Consider the following 15971-nt stretch of genomic DNA (forward strand, 5'->3'; position numbering starts at 1 on the left):
GCGGTAGCCCGGTCGACCGCCGCGGTCGAGCAAACTAGCCGTTGGGGCGTTTTCTGCTTGACTTTTTCAAGCCATTTATTTACAGTTTTACCCCAAACGGTCATATTTTCAAATACACTGTATATACATGATTAAAACCTATCTCAATAAGCTTTTGAACATTTGAGAAAGATCGAATCTCATTTCTCTTTGAGCTTCAAGTTTTATTTCAAAAGCAAAAACCTCTTTGAACATGTATTTTCACATTCTTTCAAGAGGCACTCCATAGGGCTTTATATTTGTATTTTCTTGGAGTGAATGTGAGCTTACAAAGTTGTAATCCGCCTATTAAGAGGCATTGAGAGTTTTTATTATTTTTGTTCTTCATCGAGGGTCTTCTCTTCGGCCCGGAAAGAATTGTGAAGAAGAGGGTCTTCTCTTCGGCCCGTGAACAAAGGTGAAGACAAGGGTCTCCTCTTCGGCCCAAGAAAGGTGAAGACGGCATATGAGGGTTTGTTCCCTCGCTGAAGGCTTCGTGTAGATGGGCTTCGCTTTGGCCCTTAAGAATGGAAAAGCTTATTGTAAGAGCTTCGAGATTAGGCTTGAAATCTCACCATAGTGAGTACCCAAGGAGCCAAACTTGGAAAAGTGGAGTAGGTCAAGTTGTGATCGAACCACTATAAATCTTGGTGTCCTCATTGTGGTGTGCATTGTCTGTCTCTCTCTTCCTTTCATTCTCTTGCACGTGTGGTGATTGGTAATCTCTAACCTTATGTTATGCTTTAATTGAACAAGGGTTAGTGAATGCACTTTAGTTAAATGTTTAAACCCTAAATTGCATTATAATATCTATTTGAACAAGGGTTAGCTAAATGTGCATGATTAGAAAGTCTAAACCCTAGATTTTATTGATATACCTATTTGAATAAGGGTTAGACTAATTAGTGCTTAAGTAAATAGATTAATTTTTAATCTCCCTTAATTAAGTATAAAATTTCTAATCGACCAATTCACCCCCCTCTTGGATTGTCACACCTGTATTTCAGAAGGGCTCCATTAGATATCCATCATCAGAGTATGTGACACTCACAGAAGTGAACTAGAAAGTTTCAAAGAAGCTATGACACATGGGCATAAAGAACAATGGCAAAAGGCTATGCAAGAAGAGCTCAATTCCTTGCATAAGAATAAAACCTATGAGTTGGTTGAGTTGCAAAAACGTCGAAAAGCTTTGAAGAATAAGTGGGTATTCAAAGTAAATAATGAAGATGCCAAGAAGAATATGAAGTATAAGGCAAGGCTAGTTGTGAGAGGATTTGGGCATAAAAATGATATTGGCTTTGATAAGAATTTTTTCTCCTGTGGTGAAGCTGTCTTCTATTCGCAATATCTTAGGTCTTGCTGCCAGCCTAGACTTAGAAGTTGAACAACTAGATGTTAAGACAACTTTCTTACATGGAGACTTGAATGAAGAAATCTACAGGTAACAACCAAAAAGTTTTAATGTAAAGGGCAAAAAACACATGGTTTGCAGGTTGAAGAAGAGTTTGTATGGCTTGAAGCAAGCTCCAAGACAATGGTACAAGAAGTTCGATTCATTTATGGTGGATCAAGGGTACAAAAGAACAGTTGCAAATCATTGTGTGTATGTCAGAAAGTTTCCTAATGGTAATTTCATTAGGCTCTTGTTATTTGTTGATGATATGCTTATTGTTGGTCAAGATGCTAACCTGATTGACTGATTAAAGAAAGAGTTGAACTAAGTCATTGACATGAAAGAACTAGGGCCTGTAAAGCATATTTTGGGTATGAAAGTGAAGCATGATAGAAGGAACAAGAAGTTATGGCTATCACAAGAGAGGTACATTGAGAAAGCACTTGGAAGGTTCAACATGAAAAATGCCAAGCACGTCAGTACTCCACTAGCTAGTCACTTCAAGTTGAGTAAGAAGTTGTCTCCAACCAGTAGTGAAGAGAAGAAAGAAATGGAGAAGATTCCCTATGCGTCAGCCGTAGGGAGCATAATGTATGCTATGGTTATACAAAGCCCGACATAGTATATGCAACCGATGTTGCTAGCAGATATTTTGCAAATCTAGGCAAGCAGCATTGGGAAGTTGTAAAGTGGATTTTGAGATATCTAAGAGGCACTTCAAAACAGTGCTTATGCTTTGAAAATGCATCACCTAGGGTAGAAGGCTACACAGATGCAGCTATGACAGGGGATATAGACAAGAGGAAGTTTACTTCAGGATACTTGTTTACTTTTGCAGTGGGGCATCTCATGGCAATCGAAGCTGCAAAAATGTGTTGCATTATCGACTATAGAGGCAGAATATATTGCTGCCATAGAAGCTTGTAAGGAGATGCTATGACTGAAGCATTTTTTTTATAGAGTTAGATTTGGACCAGAAGGAATATATCGTCAGATGAGAAGCACATTGATGTGTGGTGCCACTGGATTAGAGATGTTTTGGAAAATGGGCTGATGGAGATCAACAAGATTCACACCGATAAGAATCTGTTAGCCATGATGATGAAGACAGTGCCAAAGGAGAAGCATGGGCTATTTAGAGCTTTGGTAGGCATGGGTGCCACGTGAGCATCCATTTCAGAGATCCTCCTTCATGGGGATGGATGGGGAAATTGTTGTGGGTCCATCCCCACTCACGTTAGCCCCACCCTACTCATGCCTCTCTCTATCTCTCAAAACAGAGAGTGAGTTGGGGTTTTAATACGAGTGAAAACAAAAAGAAAAAAAATAGAGAGAGGAGAGAGGAAAGAGGGGAGAGAAAGGAGAGAAGAAAAAAAAGTTCTTCTTGTGGCATCTAGAGTTTGCTTGTGTTGCCAATCCTAAAAGGGTTTTGTAACCCTAACTCCATTGAAGGTTGAAAGTCTTTGCAAAGGGGCAAGAAGAGGGAAGAAGGAGGAGCCAAAACCTAGGATTTTGGAGTGGTTCTTAGAGAAGAAGAAGAAGATATCTCACACTTGGTTCTTTGAGGTGGGAAAATATTCTCTTGTAAGGGGTTTTTGAGGTAACCTGTATTTCCTCCAAGTTTTCTTTGTTAATCCTCTATTCTTGTTGTATACCTCAAGTTTTTGGGAAAACTTGAGAAGAAAGAGTTTGTATTTCTCATTCCTTAGTGGATTTCTTTCAGAGTTTGTCCCGTGGTTTTTCACTTCAGATCGGAGGGTTTTCCACGTTAAATCTTGTGTCCTTGATTGTGCTTGATGGATTGGTATTTTTTGTGCTTTGTGGTTTTCTTGTTCGTGGCTAGTTTCTTGATTCGCAAATAGAAGGGTGAAATTTATTCGCCGCGGTGTATCCGTGTTTTCCCCAACAACAAATAGGACTGTTAGAATTATCCACTTGTCCCCGATGAATTATTCCCCAACTACAGCAACACCTATGAAATAAATGATTTCGATCATTGAGTAAGTGGACCCTACTTGTATTTTCGCTTGCTCATATTTTTCCTTGCTTATCGGTCAATAATAATCCGGTTGCGTTGTTTGGATGCAGGGAAAAATTTTAGGAATGCTTTTCCCTAGAAAATGAATTTTCCAATGTTTGGTAAAACTCATTTTCCACGATATTTTTTCAAAGTCAAAGTTTTTGTTGTTTTCAAGGAAAACTGCAAACCTACTTGACTTTAGAATTTTAGTTTCCATGGAGTATTTTTTTTTCAAAAAAATTATCATTTTTCATATATAAGTTTTTCTTGCCTAAATCCAAACTAGAGATCGTCCGATGAACCATCCCAATGAGAACCTAAACAAACATGATCTAGACACATTATATTATCAGAATCCATAGGCACATTTAGGATCCTAAGGATCCGAAAAAATTTCTGATTAGATCCAATCAACTAACAAAAGACAGTGGGACAATCCTAAATCCGAATTTATTATACTATATATTTACAAGAATACCCTTCCACTTTTTTATAAGTTTAAGTATTATTTCAGCGGTATTTTAGTACAAGTCATGCATTTTTCAAACTATTCCTATTCTCAGTATTCTGTCATTCATCTCTCTCGAGTCACCCTCTTCTGTTCCTAAAGCCGTTTGGTTGCAGAACTTTTTTGGTTCGTGGAATTTTTGTGGAACAAAAAACTTCCTGGGAGATTGGTGGAAAAAAAACTCCCTGGAAGTATCCCGGTAAAGTAAAAATCCCATGTGTGGTTGACCGGACTATGGTGGGAAAAGTTTGGTTGCTTGGACTGTTGGGAAGAAAAAAATTCTTCTGCAAGATTATTTTTGGTTCCTGGGATTATTTTGGTTCCTGTGAGTACTTTTTTTTCCTTCCTGGGGTTTCGTGCGGGGTTATTTTGGTTCCTGGGATTATTTTGGGCCCACCAACCAAACGTGGGTTTCCTGCGGAAATTCCATCAAGTCCCAAGAATCAAAAAAATTCCGGCAACCAAATGGAGCAACCATTAACCCTAAGTCACTCACTTCGTAGCTGCAGCTTCGGCTTAATTGTACTTACCCTCATCCTACCTTCTTCTAATTAAAAAATTTAATTATGTACAATATAAGTAGGACCTACTATATATAGGACACTCCAATTGACCCCATTTGAAATGGAGAGTGATCAAGACACGTTAAATAGGATCCAAAGAACACTCCGAATCTGATCAGACCGTACGGGATTTGAATGAATAGTTACTGAGGCATACGTGGATCTGATCTGAAGTGGAAAACACCAGCTATTCGTTTTAGCATTTTCCAAGAATGCATATATGAGTATCCTTGCATCCATTTATTAATGCATATAAAACAAATAAATTTCACAGATGAGAAATTTTGGGGAATACGATTTGTGGGGACAACCTCAATAAATTTCATTGTTAAGGGTGTCACATTGTTTTATTTTTCACTTTTCCACCTTAATGAGCTTAGCACATTCAATGTCTTATATAAAAATGGCAGCTTTTTTTTTTCAAATACAAAGATTCAAAAGCGTGAAAGATATGAAGATTACTGGCATTTATTAGTCTCACATGAAACTTGGAGAAACAAAGACATACCCACATGACATCTTCATGAGTTAGGTCTAAGTCTAAATGCACGCTCCCAAACATTTATTACATGATAGTAAATTCTGAAGTTGGTAAGGCCTTGGCAAATATGAAAAATTATTTCATGGAATAATAGTGGATTCAAGTGTGAGGAGGTCGGAGGAGAGTGGGAGAGCTTCAACAATCCCTAAAAAATAGTGGAAAAAAAATGCCAACTTAAAATTGGTTTTTTATTTTCCTTATTTTTAAGGAGCTTTTTCAGGCCCATTCACTCCCAACCTCTCAAGTTGCCTCATAAATATTTCATGAAATAGTTTTTCAAGGTTTCCAAACATGGTCTAAGGGTATATGTGAGTACAAATTTTGCAGTGCATTTTGGGCCATTGAGTGTTTGTTAGGTTGTGCAGTTAACTTGGGGTTTTATTAATAAAACTTCCATTGTTGTACTTTTGCTAGCTTTTGCATGGGTGTATCCAGCCCATGACTACCAAACTTGAGGTTTCTCCTTTTTGTTATCAATAACGCTTCACCACTAAAAAAAATAGAAATAAAATAAAACTTTCATTTCTTGAATCGTGAATGATTTCATGTTTGTTTGTTTGTTTATTTTAGACACATTATCATAATTGTTAAGGATGTACTCTTTACATTTCATTCTACTGTTAACCCATACATTAATGCTTGCTGGTGTGTCCGTATGTAGGTGGTAACACGTACCAAACGTAGTAGTTCTACTACGATCCTGATGTGTAATTACTTCTAATTTGTCTTAATCTCCTATGTTATTATTCCTAAACCTAGGGCTATCAACGGACCCAGTTCGGACTTGAATCATAACTCAGTTAGGTCTTACTTAATCATATCCGTGGAGCTTACTTTTTTTGTCCATGTCACAACCCCAATAAGAGTCAGAGCCACTTCGTGTTCTAGGTCCTACTATTGTTTAACACAAATAAAAATTTTGTACAGTTAAAATTTTCTAGCATGTTTGATTCATACAAAGAGAATAGTTTCTGTTTTTACTATTACTATTTTTTCAGCGAAGAAGACATGCGACAAGTAGCAGTGCTTCAACGAATAAAATCACAAAAATGGCAAATGGAGGTGATGGAGCGCTTCCATTGACCGACAATCGACGAATGGAGGCAGCACTGATGAATGGATTTTAGAGTGAGAAAGAGTGTGTGCATGCGTGAGAGAGAGAGAGAGAGAGCTCCATTTGATTCATGTCTAGAATGTAAAGCTTTGTTTCTTTCGACGTAAAATGGGCATAATTATAATTAAAAATGGAGGCAAAAACTGTTTTACGCTCGTTTTACGTCGAAAGAAAAGGTTGCTCCATTGTGACATGGTGGCCACGGGTTCGAGCAGGGGCGGAGCTAGGATTTTACAGGTGAGGGGGGGGGGGGGGGGGGCTTAATTCACACTTGTCTGCAACTGTCATTGGGGTAGCTTGGCATGCATGTATTGCCATGCACAAAATAAAGGAATTTTCCAACTCATGGGGGCCATGGCCCCCCTCAAGCTATATGTGCCTCCGCCCTTGGGTTCGAGACACGGAAACAACCTCTCTGCAAAGTAGGGGTAAGGCTGCACATCTAGCCCTGCCCCTCAATGGCGAGAGCCACGTGCACTGGGCCACCCTTTTTTTTTTCTTTACATTAAAAGAAAAGGAGCCTACCTAAAAAAAATTATAAAATGTATTTTGATACTATAGAAAAATGTTTTCAAATCCAGGACACCCCATCTAATTTTTTCAGAGTGTGTCTGGTTCACATCCAATTAATTAAGGGTTGAATCTATATCCCTCGTGAAACACGCCAACTAACCAACATTTGTTCCACCTATTTTGGTTGGGATCTAAAAAATCTTCAGAGCACCTAGATTCATTGACAGCCCTACCTAAACTTCATTGCCGGCTTAGTTTTGTTGTACCTGGGTCAATATGTGCAATACTTGAACCTAATTATCTAATAAAAACAAATAAATAATTGTTACATTCATAGATTGCATGAAAATGAAAAAGAATTTTCCATTTATTAAAGAATTATATATTAAAAATAATTTTTTTCCTAAGCTTTGAATCGTGCCTCGAAATGTAATATAATAGTTGGGTCATAATCAATAGTGAATGCAATTCGACCTAGCCATTAGCGCAACTTCAGAATACAAGTTAAATGAGTTTTCATTGACTCGGTAGGGCAAAAGTGGGACTCATATGAATCTCAACCCAGATAAAATGATGCAGACTCAGGCGAGTCAACGTTTGACTCAAAGAGTTTTTAAGCAGTGCAGTCACATCAGCGGATCCAATCACTCCTTATGCCGTGACTCCATTTTTTTCCTCCTTGATTAGCTCGTATATGAATCCACTTTTCTTAGGTAAGTGATATATTCTTCCCCTTTTCTTCCTAGGGCTACCCCTTTCAGTGTATAAGACTACTCTTTTTAAACTAGAAGGGGTGGCCTAGGGAAGAAAAGGGGGCGAATATATCATTTACCCTTTCTCATCATCATCATGCAGGCCAATGTTTTCAATGACATGCTGGTCGCATGAGCCTTTAAACAATTATAAAGAAAAGTTCCCGAGGAGACAAAATCAGCACAAGTTTAGTGGCAAATCCTTTTTTGTTCTTTTGTTTTTTCTCATTGCCATTGACCAAAACTTAATTGACTCTTTCCATTTCCATTTATTCATAAGATAGCCAAAATTAATGTCCACTCTCTATAGCTTAAATTATAATACTTTTAGAGAGAAGAATCTCCATTTATTCATAAAGATTTTAGAGAGAGAAAAAAACTTTCACACCAAAAATCTCTAAATTTATGTGTATAAGATGTACACTATATTTTCACATAACAGACATGCTCACCTCAATGAAAACAATTGTATCAATATATTGGAAAATAATTTTCTATGCTATCCAACAGATATTTAAGAAAGTCACAGTACACCCATATGAGTCGGGTTGGTTTTCGAATTTTTGTTCTTTATACCCTGCCCTACGCAAGATTGAGTAGGGTTTTCCAATTTAAAACCTGACCCATGTTGTTTTCTGGTCGGGTCGATGCGGGTAGGGTAAAACCCGGCCCAAGTTGCACCCCTAGTACGTGGAAATTAGGTCACTTCATTCCTTCAAATGTGAAGTACATCGACACCTTTGCAGCCATAGATACACAGTAGCTAGGTGTCCCAAGTACTAAAAAGGGGTGCATTTATCATTTCCCAAAATTAAGGCCCTGCTTATTTTGAATTTTGAGAAATGATTTTGGGTCCAAAATTGGTTGTTAGACTCAAAATTAAATGCAAATACACAAATTTGAGTTCAATAATCAGTTTCAGTCCAAAACTGATTATTGACTAAAAATTACAATCAGACCCTGTTCATTTTAGGTTTTTAGAGTTGATCAGTCCAATAATCAGTTTTAAACTCACAATCGGTTCTTATTTATTAATAAATATCCATGAAAAAACATATAGATGTCACCATTTCAAAAAAAAAAAAAAAAAACACATATAGATGTCTTTCGTGACGATAACTCAATCCTAGAAGTCCTAATTTATAATTCCATCTCTTTGTAAAATAAATAATTATGGAATGGAATTAATCATTTCCTATCATTTTAGCATTACCTGAATTTCAATTTCTAATTGAGATGACAAAATAAAAATAACTAAATTTTTATGATGTTTTCAATGTACCATCTATAAAAACAAAATATTGGGAAATTATATTTACCTTTTTTTCAATTTTACCTTTTTTATTGTCATTTTCTTCATTTTGAGGAAAATAACAACAATAGAGGATGGAAATACCAATTTCCATGTTTTTGTTAATGGGCCGAACTCACCTTGTCTTTCTGTTTTTGGGAATTGTATTAGCTTTTGACAGCTGGTTAAAAATCAAAAGACAAGGTGGGCTCGTCCCATTATCAAATTTTTGGGAATTGTATTAGCTTTTGACAGCTGGTTAAGAATTAAAAGACAGGGTGAGTTCGTCCCATTATCAAAACATGGTAGTGCGAATAAAAGACAATGTGAGTTCGTCCCATTATCAAAGCGTGATAATGCCAGTATCAGTAGCCTATTTTCCTATAAATTCAAAACACTGATAAATAGAAAATCAAAGTGAAAAAAGAAAATCTAAAAAGAGAAAAATAGATGCAGGGTGTTTGAGACATTTCCTTATATCGACCATTTAAATTAAAATGTGGGGACCACAAGATTTTAGGTCATTCATAAAAGGGAGATTTATTTTTCTGACCATTTTATTAATTATTATCTGTACATTTAATATTTAAATTATTATTTTTGTAATAAAGAAGAAACCGCTCGGAGAATTCAAGCCTCTGCTCCTCATTATAAACCCAGGTACCTTTGATCCAATTTTCATCACAACCTTTTGATTTTTTTTTTGACCTAAATTTATGAAATTTTAAGACTTTCTTTTTCTTGATCTGAGGTTAGGATTTTGAAATTTCTCGGCTATTTTCTTTTCTTTTCTTTAGATCAGAGATTTTCCTGTTTTGGATTTGTGAATTTTGATTGAATTTTGTTAAATCACTCGTCTTTTTCGTTTTTCTTTATGTAATATAAATGTCTGAAGAAAGGAAAATCTGGTGTTGTTTTTTTGGATTCTTCAGAAACCCTAGAACTTAATTCTATGAAAATTAAATTTTGTCGTTTTTGGATTTGTGAATTTTGATTTAAGTTTGCGAAATCATTCGTCGTTTTCGTTTTTCTTTATGCAAATTTAAATGCTGAAACAAGGAATTTTTTTTTTTTTTTTTGAATTCTTTAGAAACCCTAGAACTTAATTCTATGAGAATTAAATTTTGTCGTTTTTGGATCTGTGAATTTTGATTGAAGTTTGCGAAATCACTCGTCGTTTTTTGTTTTTCTTTATGTAATATAAATGTCTGAAACAAGGAAAATCTGGTGTTTTTTTTTAAATTCTTTAGAAACCTTGGAACTTAATTCTATGAAACTTAGAAACACTTCTACCAGGCATCCTATGTAGTTTCTCTCTTCTCTTGGGAATTGTTGAATGATTCTATTATTTTTTTTTAGTTTTTGAATTGTTTGAGGTCATTTAATTTTCCTTTTTTTTTTGGTGTGTAAGGGGGCTTGAATTTCTGTAAAAATGGGGGTTATGTCGAGGCGGGTGTTGCCCGTCTGCGGTAACCTCTGTTGCTTCTGTCCCTCAATGCGAGCCAGATCGAGACAGCCCGTCAAACGGTATAAGAAGCTCCTTGCTGAAATCTTCCCCCGATCTCAGGTAAATTTCGTTCCGCCCTTCGTCTTTCTATCGGTAATCCTCCCCTTTTCAATTCCCTGCTCAAAGTTTTTCTTCTTCTTTGGATTGTTGTATAATTATTGGAATGAAAAAAAAATTCTTAGCATAATTTGGTTTACATTTTTAAATAATTTTAGTTGTAGCATAATTTGTTTTATGTTTTTTCTATTGATTTTTATTGACATTTTTTTTTGAAATAGAAAAATAAGTCGATATTGTTATTGACATATCAAGCAAAATAATCATTATATTTTCTTTGTCAAGAATATGAAAAAAACTTTCCTATTTTGATTGTAGATTGTATTCTGTCCAGTTAGCCCTTCATCTTTCTACTGTTAATTCTTGCCTTTTTGATATGTGCACTTTGTGAAATTTCATCAAAAGTTGGTTATGGGGATTGAGTAGATGGTAATCGTTTGTAGCAGTTAGGACCGTTTTGCAGCTTGTTAGTGGATTTCTGTTTTGAATGTGTTTGCATGTTAATATTAGTGGTTTAGTGTTAGAGATAGTGGTATGGAACGTGTAGTAGTGTTGGGAATGGTGTAACAGTTCTGTAACTAATGTATTTAGCTTTGAATGGAATGAAAGGAATCACTTTTGTTTTGGCTGCAACTTCTTGAGAAGTTTAGGAGGAGTTGGTTCTCCTCGAATTGAACCAAAGGCATTATCTTCTCTTCAACATCTCACCATAGGTGGCAAGAGGGGTGGACGTAACAAACTGGTATTAGAGCCGGCTGCAAAGGTGGATAAGAACAAGATGGAGGACGGCGATAACAAGATGGAGGACGGCGATGAGGCCTCTTTGAAGCAAATCCTGGCTGAGATAAGCTAACGATTGGCGGTCATTGAAGCAAAGTAAGCTCAGAATGGCAGCAAGCTTGGCGAATTGGCAAGCTTTGCCTACGAGGGTAAAGCCGAGATGAACGAGACTCGTAGCGTCCTAAGAGGAAACGGAACCGGGCCGTCACATTCTAGTTCCACGGGTGCTATTCAATCTCGGACAGTAAAGCTCAATTTCCCAACATTTGAAAATGGAGATCGATCTGCGTGGATTTACCGAGCCGAGCAATTCTTTGCTTACCACCAAACGGACCCAGGGGGGAGACTAACCATCGCTTCCTTCCATTTGCAAGGTGAGCATTACAATGGTTCAGGTGGTATGAGAAGACGCAAATCTTTGGGTCTTGGAGGGACTTTGTTTCAGCCATAATTGAGAGGTTTGGCCCAACCAAGTATGACGATCCTGCTGGTGCTCTCGCAAAGCTTTGTCAGACGACCTCCTTACGGGATTATCAAGCGGAGTTCGAAAGATTATCTAACAAAACGGAAGGGCTGCCAGAATCGTTTCTCATTAGCTGCTTTATATGTGGACTACGGGATGATATCCGTTTGGACGTTCAAATGTTCAAACCAACATCTCTCACGGCTGCCATTGGCTTAGCTCGCCTACAAGAGGAAAAAGTTGCAACTCAATGTCGACTCAACCTAACTACGGAAACTAGTGTGGATTTTCCTCCAATCAAGCTTCTCACACCTATAGAAGCCAAGGAACGGCGAGAACGAGGCTTATGCTATAATTGTGACGAAAGATTTCATCCCGCCCACAAATGCAAGAATCAAAGGTTGTTCCTCATAGAAGGACCCTGGCCCGGTGAGATCGATCACGAAGAAGAATCGGAGGAGCACAATTACAATGAACTGGTCAACTCGGCAGAGATTCCTTTGCGATCTCATGCAACAATATACAAAGTTCAACCTTGAGGACAAGGTTGTTGTAAGGGAGGAGGATTAATATGTGCACTTTGTGGCATGTCATCAAAAGTGGGTTATGGGGATTGAGTAGGTGGTAATCGCGGGTCGCAGTTAGAGCCGTTTTGCAGCTTGTTGGTGGATTTCTGTTTTGAATGTGTTTGCATGTTAATATTAGTGGTTTAGTGTTAGAGGTAGTGGTATGGAACATGTAGTAGTGTCGGGAATGGTGTAACAGTTCTGTAACTAATGTATTTAGCATTGAATGGAATGAAAGAAATCACTTTTGTTTTGGCTGCAACTTCTTGAGAAGTTTAGGAGGAATTGGTTCTCCTTGAATTGAACCAAAGGCGTAATCTTCTCTTCAACATCTCACCATAGGTGGCAAGAGGGGTGGACGTATCACTTTTCAATTTGTTGCTCAAAGTTTTATGTTGGATTGTAAGAAAATTATTGGAATGAAAAAAAAAAAAACATCTTCCTGGTTTTTAGTTGAAGCATAATTTGGTTTACATTTTTTCGATTGATTCTTATTGACATATCAAGCACAATAATAATTATATTTCTCTTTGACATTAATATATAATATACACTACTGAATCTAGATCAACGGAACTTTTGTGTTTTGATTGTAGATTGTATTCTGTCATGTTATCCCTTCATCTTTCTATTGTTAATTCTTGAATTTTCAATTCGCTACTCAAAGTCTTTTTGGATTGCTGTACAAATATTGGAATGAAAAAAAGGGCAATGATATCAGCACAGCTATGTTTTGATAATTGCACAGACCCATCTTGTTTTTTATTATCTAAAGAGCTGTCAAGGGTTATTACAGTTCCCAAAAAAATCGATTGATAGAAAAGTTAGCGCCCATAATGATATCCGATTGGGCTGGATCACCTAATTTCCGCATTATGCCCTTCCAGTTCTAGGGGTCAAAGGAAAGATGATGAGTTCTTCTTTCTTTTATCACTTAGGAGCCGTGCGAGATGAAAGTCTCATGCACGGTTTTGAATGAGAGAAATAAGTGAGGAACTGATGAAGGATTTCTCGAAAAGTAACATGCTTTGCTCGAATGAATGTTCCGAAGAAACTTCGTTTATATTAAAAGTCAAAGGGGATTCCTGAAGGTATCCTCCGTAAGGGTGTCAATTTTGGCTCGGGCTCGGAAGCTCGCTCGAGCTCGGCTCGAAAAAAGCTCGGCTTGAGCTCGGCTCGAATCCTTAACGAGCCGAGCCGAGCCGGCTCGTTAAGCTTAACGAGCCGAGCCCGAGTTAGGCCAGGCTCGGCTCGTTAAGGCTCATCATGTCAACATCATCTGCAAAAACGTACCGAATGTCATGTCAACATCATCCGCAAACTGAGGGTATCAAACAGTTGTGAAAATTCAAAAATTTATTTTTTCCCGTAATTGTCATAACTTTGAAACTTTTTTGGTATTTTTTTTCTTAATTGTCATAACTTACTGCCTTTTTTTGGTAATTTTTCATTTTAAACTTTATAAATTCAGCTAATTTACTTTTTGTCTGTAATGATTACTTTTTTTTCTTATCTGCTTTTGCTAGTGACATTTGCGATTTGTGCGAAACTTTATAACGCAAGCCTGATAAACCCAAGCTCGATAAAGCTCGCGAGCCTGGCCGAGCCTGGTTCGAGCCCGAGCCCGAGCCGAGCCAAGCATTTGAGCTTAACGAGCCGAGCCGAGCCTGGCCAAGCTCGGCTCGTTTACACCCCTAATCCTCCGAATAATTCAAATCGAAGCAATTTGATGTATTTTTCAATGAGAATAACGTAAGGAACTCTGGGCAATTTTTGGATGAGGACAAGTCAGAAAGATTGAGAAATTGAACCATATGATTTGATTTGTTCTCATTAGCCATGAGATGATCATCTTAGGGTGATCCTTTTTTCCCCATATCATATTTATCCTGATCTCTCTCTCTCTCTCTCTCTATATATATATATATATATATATATATATATATATATATATATATATATATATATATATATATATATATATGAGAAAACGGTTCCTACACATATGTGTAGATAAGTTATCTACACACTAGCTTAAAATACAGTGGGGGCCACATTATTTGGGTGATCCAAACCATTCATTTTTAAGGCCCTCACATAGATAGGGTGTCCACAAAAAATCAGATCCATAGGATCATCCTAACCATTCGAACTGTGGAGGCAAAAAATGGACTAATTTGTGAAGGTTTAAAGACATCCATTTTACCTCCACAAATTGTAGGGTTGGGATGATCCTACGGATCTGATTTTTTGTAGACACCCTATCTATGTGAGGGCCTTTAAAATGGATGGCTTGGATCACCCAAACAATGTGGGCCCCCACTGTATTTTAAGCTAGTGTGTAGAGAACTCTCTACACATATGTGTAGGAACCATTTTTCTCTCTCTCTCTCTCTCTATATATATATATATATATATATATATATATATCTCTATATATATATATATATATATGTATATATAGACACACACACACTAGTGGGACCATCCGTGCGATGCACGGTTTGGAAAAAAAAGTGTAGTATAAAAAAGTTCAATCAACAGAAAAAACTGAAATATGGAAGATAGAGAACGTAAAATTACTAATAAAAAAATAAATAAAAAAGATTTAGGATGAAAGAAATGAAGAGAAGAGAAGACGAAATAAAAAATTTGTTTAAAAAAGCGGTAATTCCCTAAGTAAATCCATATGCAACAATATCTTGAAAAGAAATAAAACATTGTAAACTGAAATAGAAAAAAAGTAAGCTCCCATCAGATGTTTCCCTTTCTGTTTAAACTACTAAACTTAACCATAGAAAATCAAAGACGAAATGTCAATAGGCTGTATTATACATATCATTTTACTAACAATGGGAAAAATCCTAAACTACTACTAATGAAAAAACAACAAAGAGGAAATACTACTAATGAGAAGACAACAAATTAGGAAACTCATGATAAAGGAATCTTACTTTCACAAATTTCCATTTATATTCAAGTGTCTAAAAAAGAAACCAATAACAAATCAAAAGGTATAATTATGGCGTCAATTATATCCATTTTCCCAAAAATCCAAGCAGTTGAAAGGGGAAAAAGTACATGGATTCCGATTCAACTACCCTTTTATCAATAGAAAATCGGAAAGAGATAAAAGCAATAGGGTGTATTACCTAATGCAAGGGAAGTTGAAATCAACTATGAAATCATCAAGAAATCAGATGTGCTAAGAAACATGCTGAAATCTATCAAAAACTTAGAATAAAATTAAGTATAAAAGAGGTAACACACATTAAACTGATTGACAACTTAGAATATCCAAAAGTAATTGCTGAAAATAAAGTTAATAGTTTTTTAAACATTGACGGAAAAAACCTAAGGCTAAGGCACAAATCAATCTATAAATTGACTTATTTTTTAAGCCCTGAGACAAAGTTATCCAAGTTGTATGAGAGATGTGAGTTTCTATCAGCCTCTCAAGACCTCTTACCTACATCTTGATTTTAATTCCTAGAGGCCAGGCATAAAACTTGGGCCATACTTTGATTTAAAGAGATACTATTGTTGTGAATGTTATTTATTGAGCTTTTGATGATTGTCCAACTTTTAATCCCATTTCTAAACCTGCAAAGTAAATAACCTTGATTTGTTGAAAAATAATTCAACATGTTTCATTAATTGGAATGAATAAAATAGAGAAGCTCATAATCATGCTGCAGAAGGTGTGAGATCAAAGCTTCCAACCATCATTTGGTAAAAAATCCGTAAGAAAACAATTGAAACCACATAAGCCATCAACACTTCATTTGATTCATTTGTGCTAATAGCTTACCGGATGTTAGGGAAAACATTAATAGCTATTGATTTTCTTTTGAGACTTAAGCTATACAAAATCATTAATTT

General features: G+C 36.5%; 1 protein-coding gene across 1 annotated transcript in view; it reads left to right on the forward strand.

Moving 5' to 3' along the window:
• Positions 1–9249: 9249 nt before the first annotated feature.
• Positions 9250–15971, forward strand: part of LOC143860165 (ARM repeat superfamily protein) — a 70801-nt gene continuing 64079 nt past the window's right edge. The window contains exons 1-2 of the mRNA XM_077370715.1: positions 9250–9376; positions 10128–10283. Of these exons, the coding sequence (XP_077226830.1) occupies positions 10149–10283 (135 nt within the window). The 5' untranslated portion in view covers positions 9250–9376; positions 10128–10148. The remainder of the gene's footprint in view (positions 9377–10127; positions 10284–15971) is intronic.

This window comes from Tasmannia lanceolata, unplaced genomic scaffold (assembly GCF_043159265.1).
Source record: "Tasmannia lanceolata isolate RefF3 unplaced genomic scaffold, GAP_Taslan_0.1 ptg000037l, whole genome shotgun sequence".
Classification (NCBI taxonomy): Eukaryota; Viridiplantae; Streptophyta; class Magnoliopsida; order Canellales; family Winteraceae; genus Tasmannia; species Tasmannia lanceolata.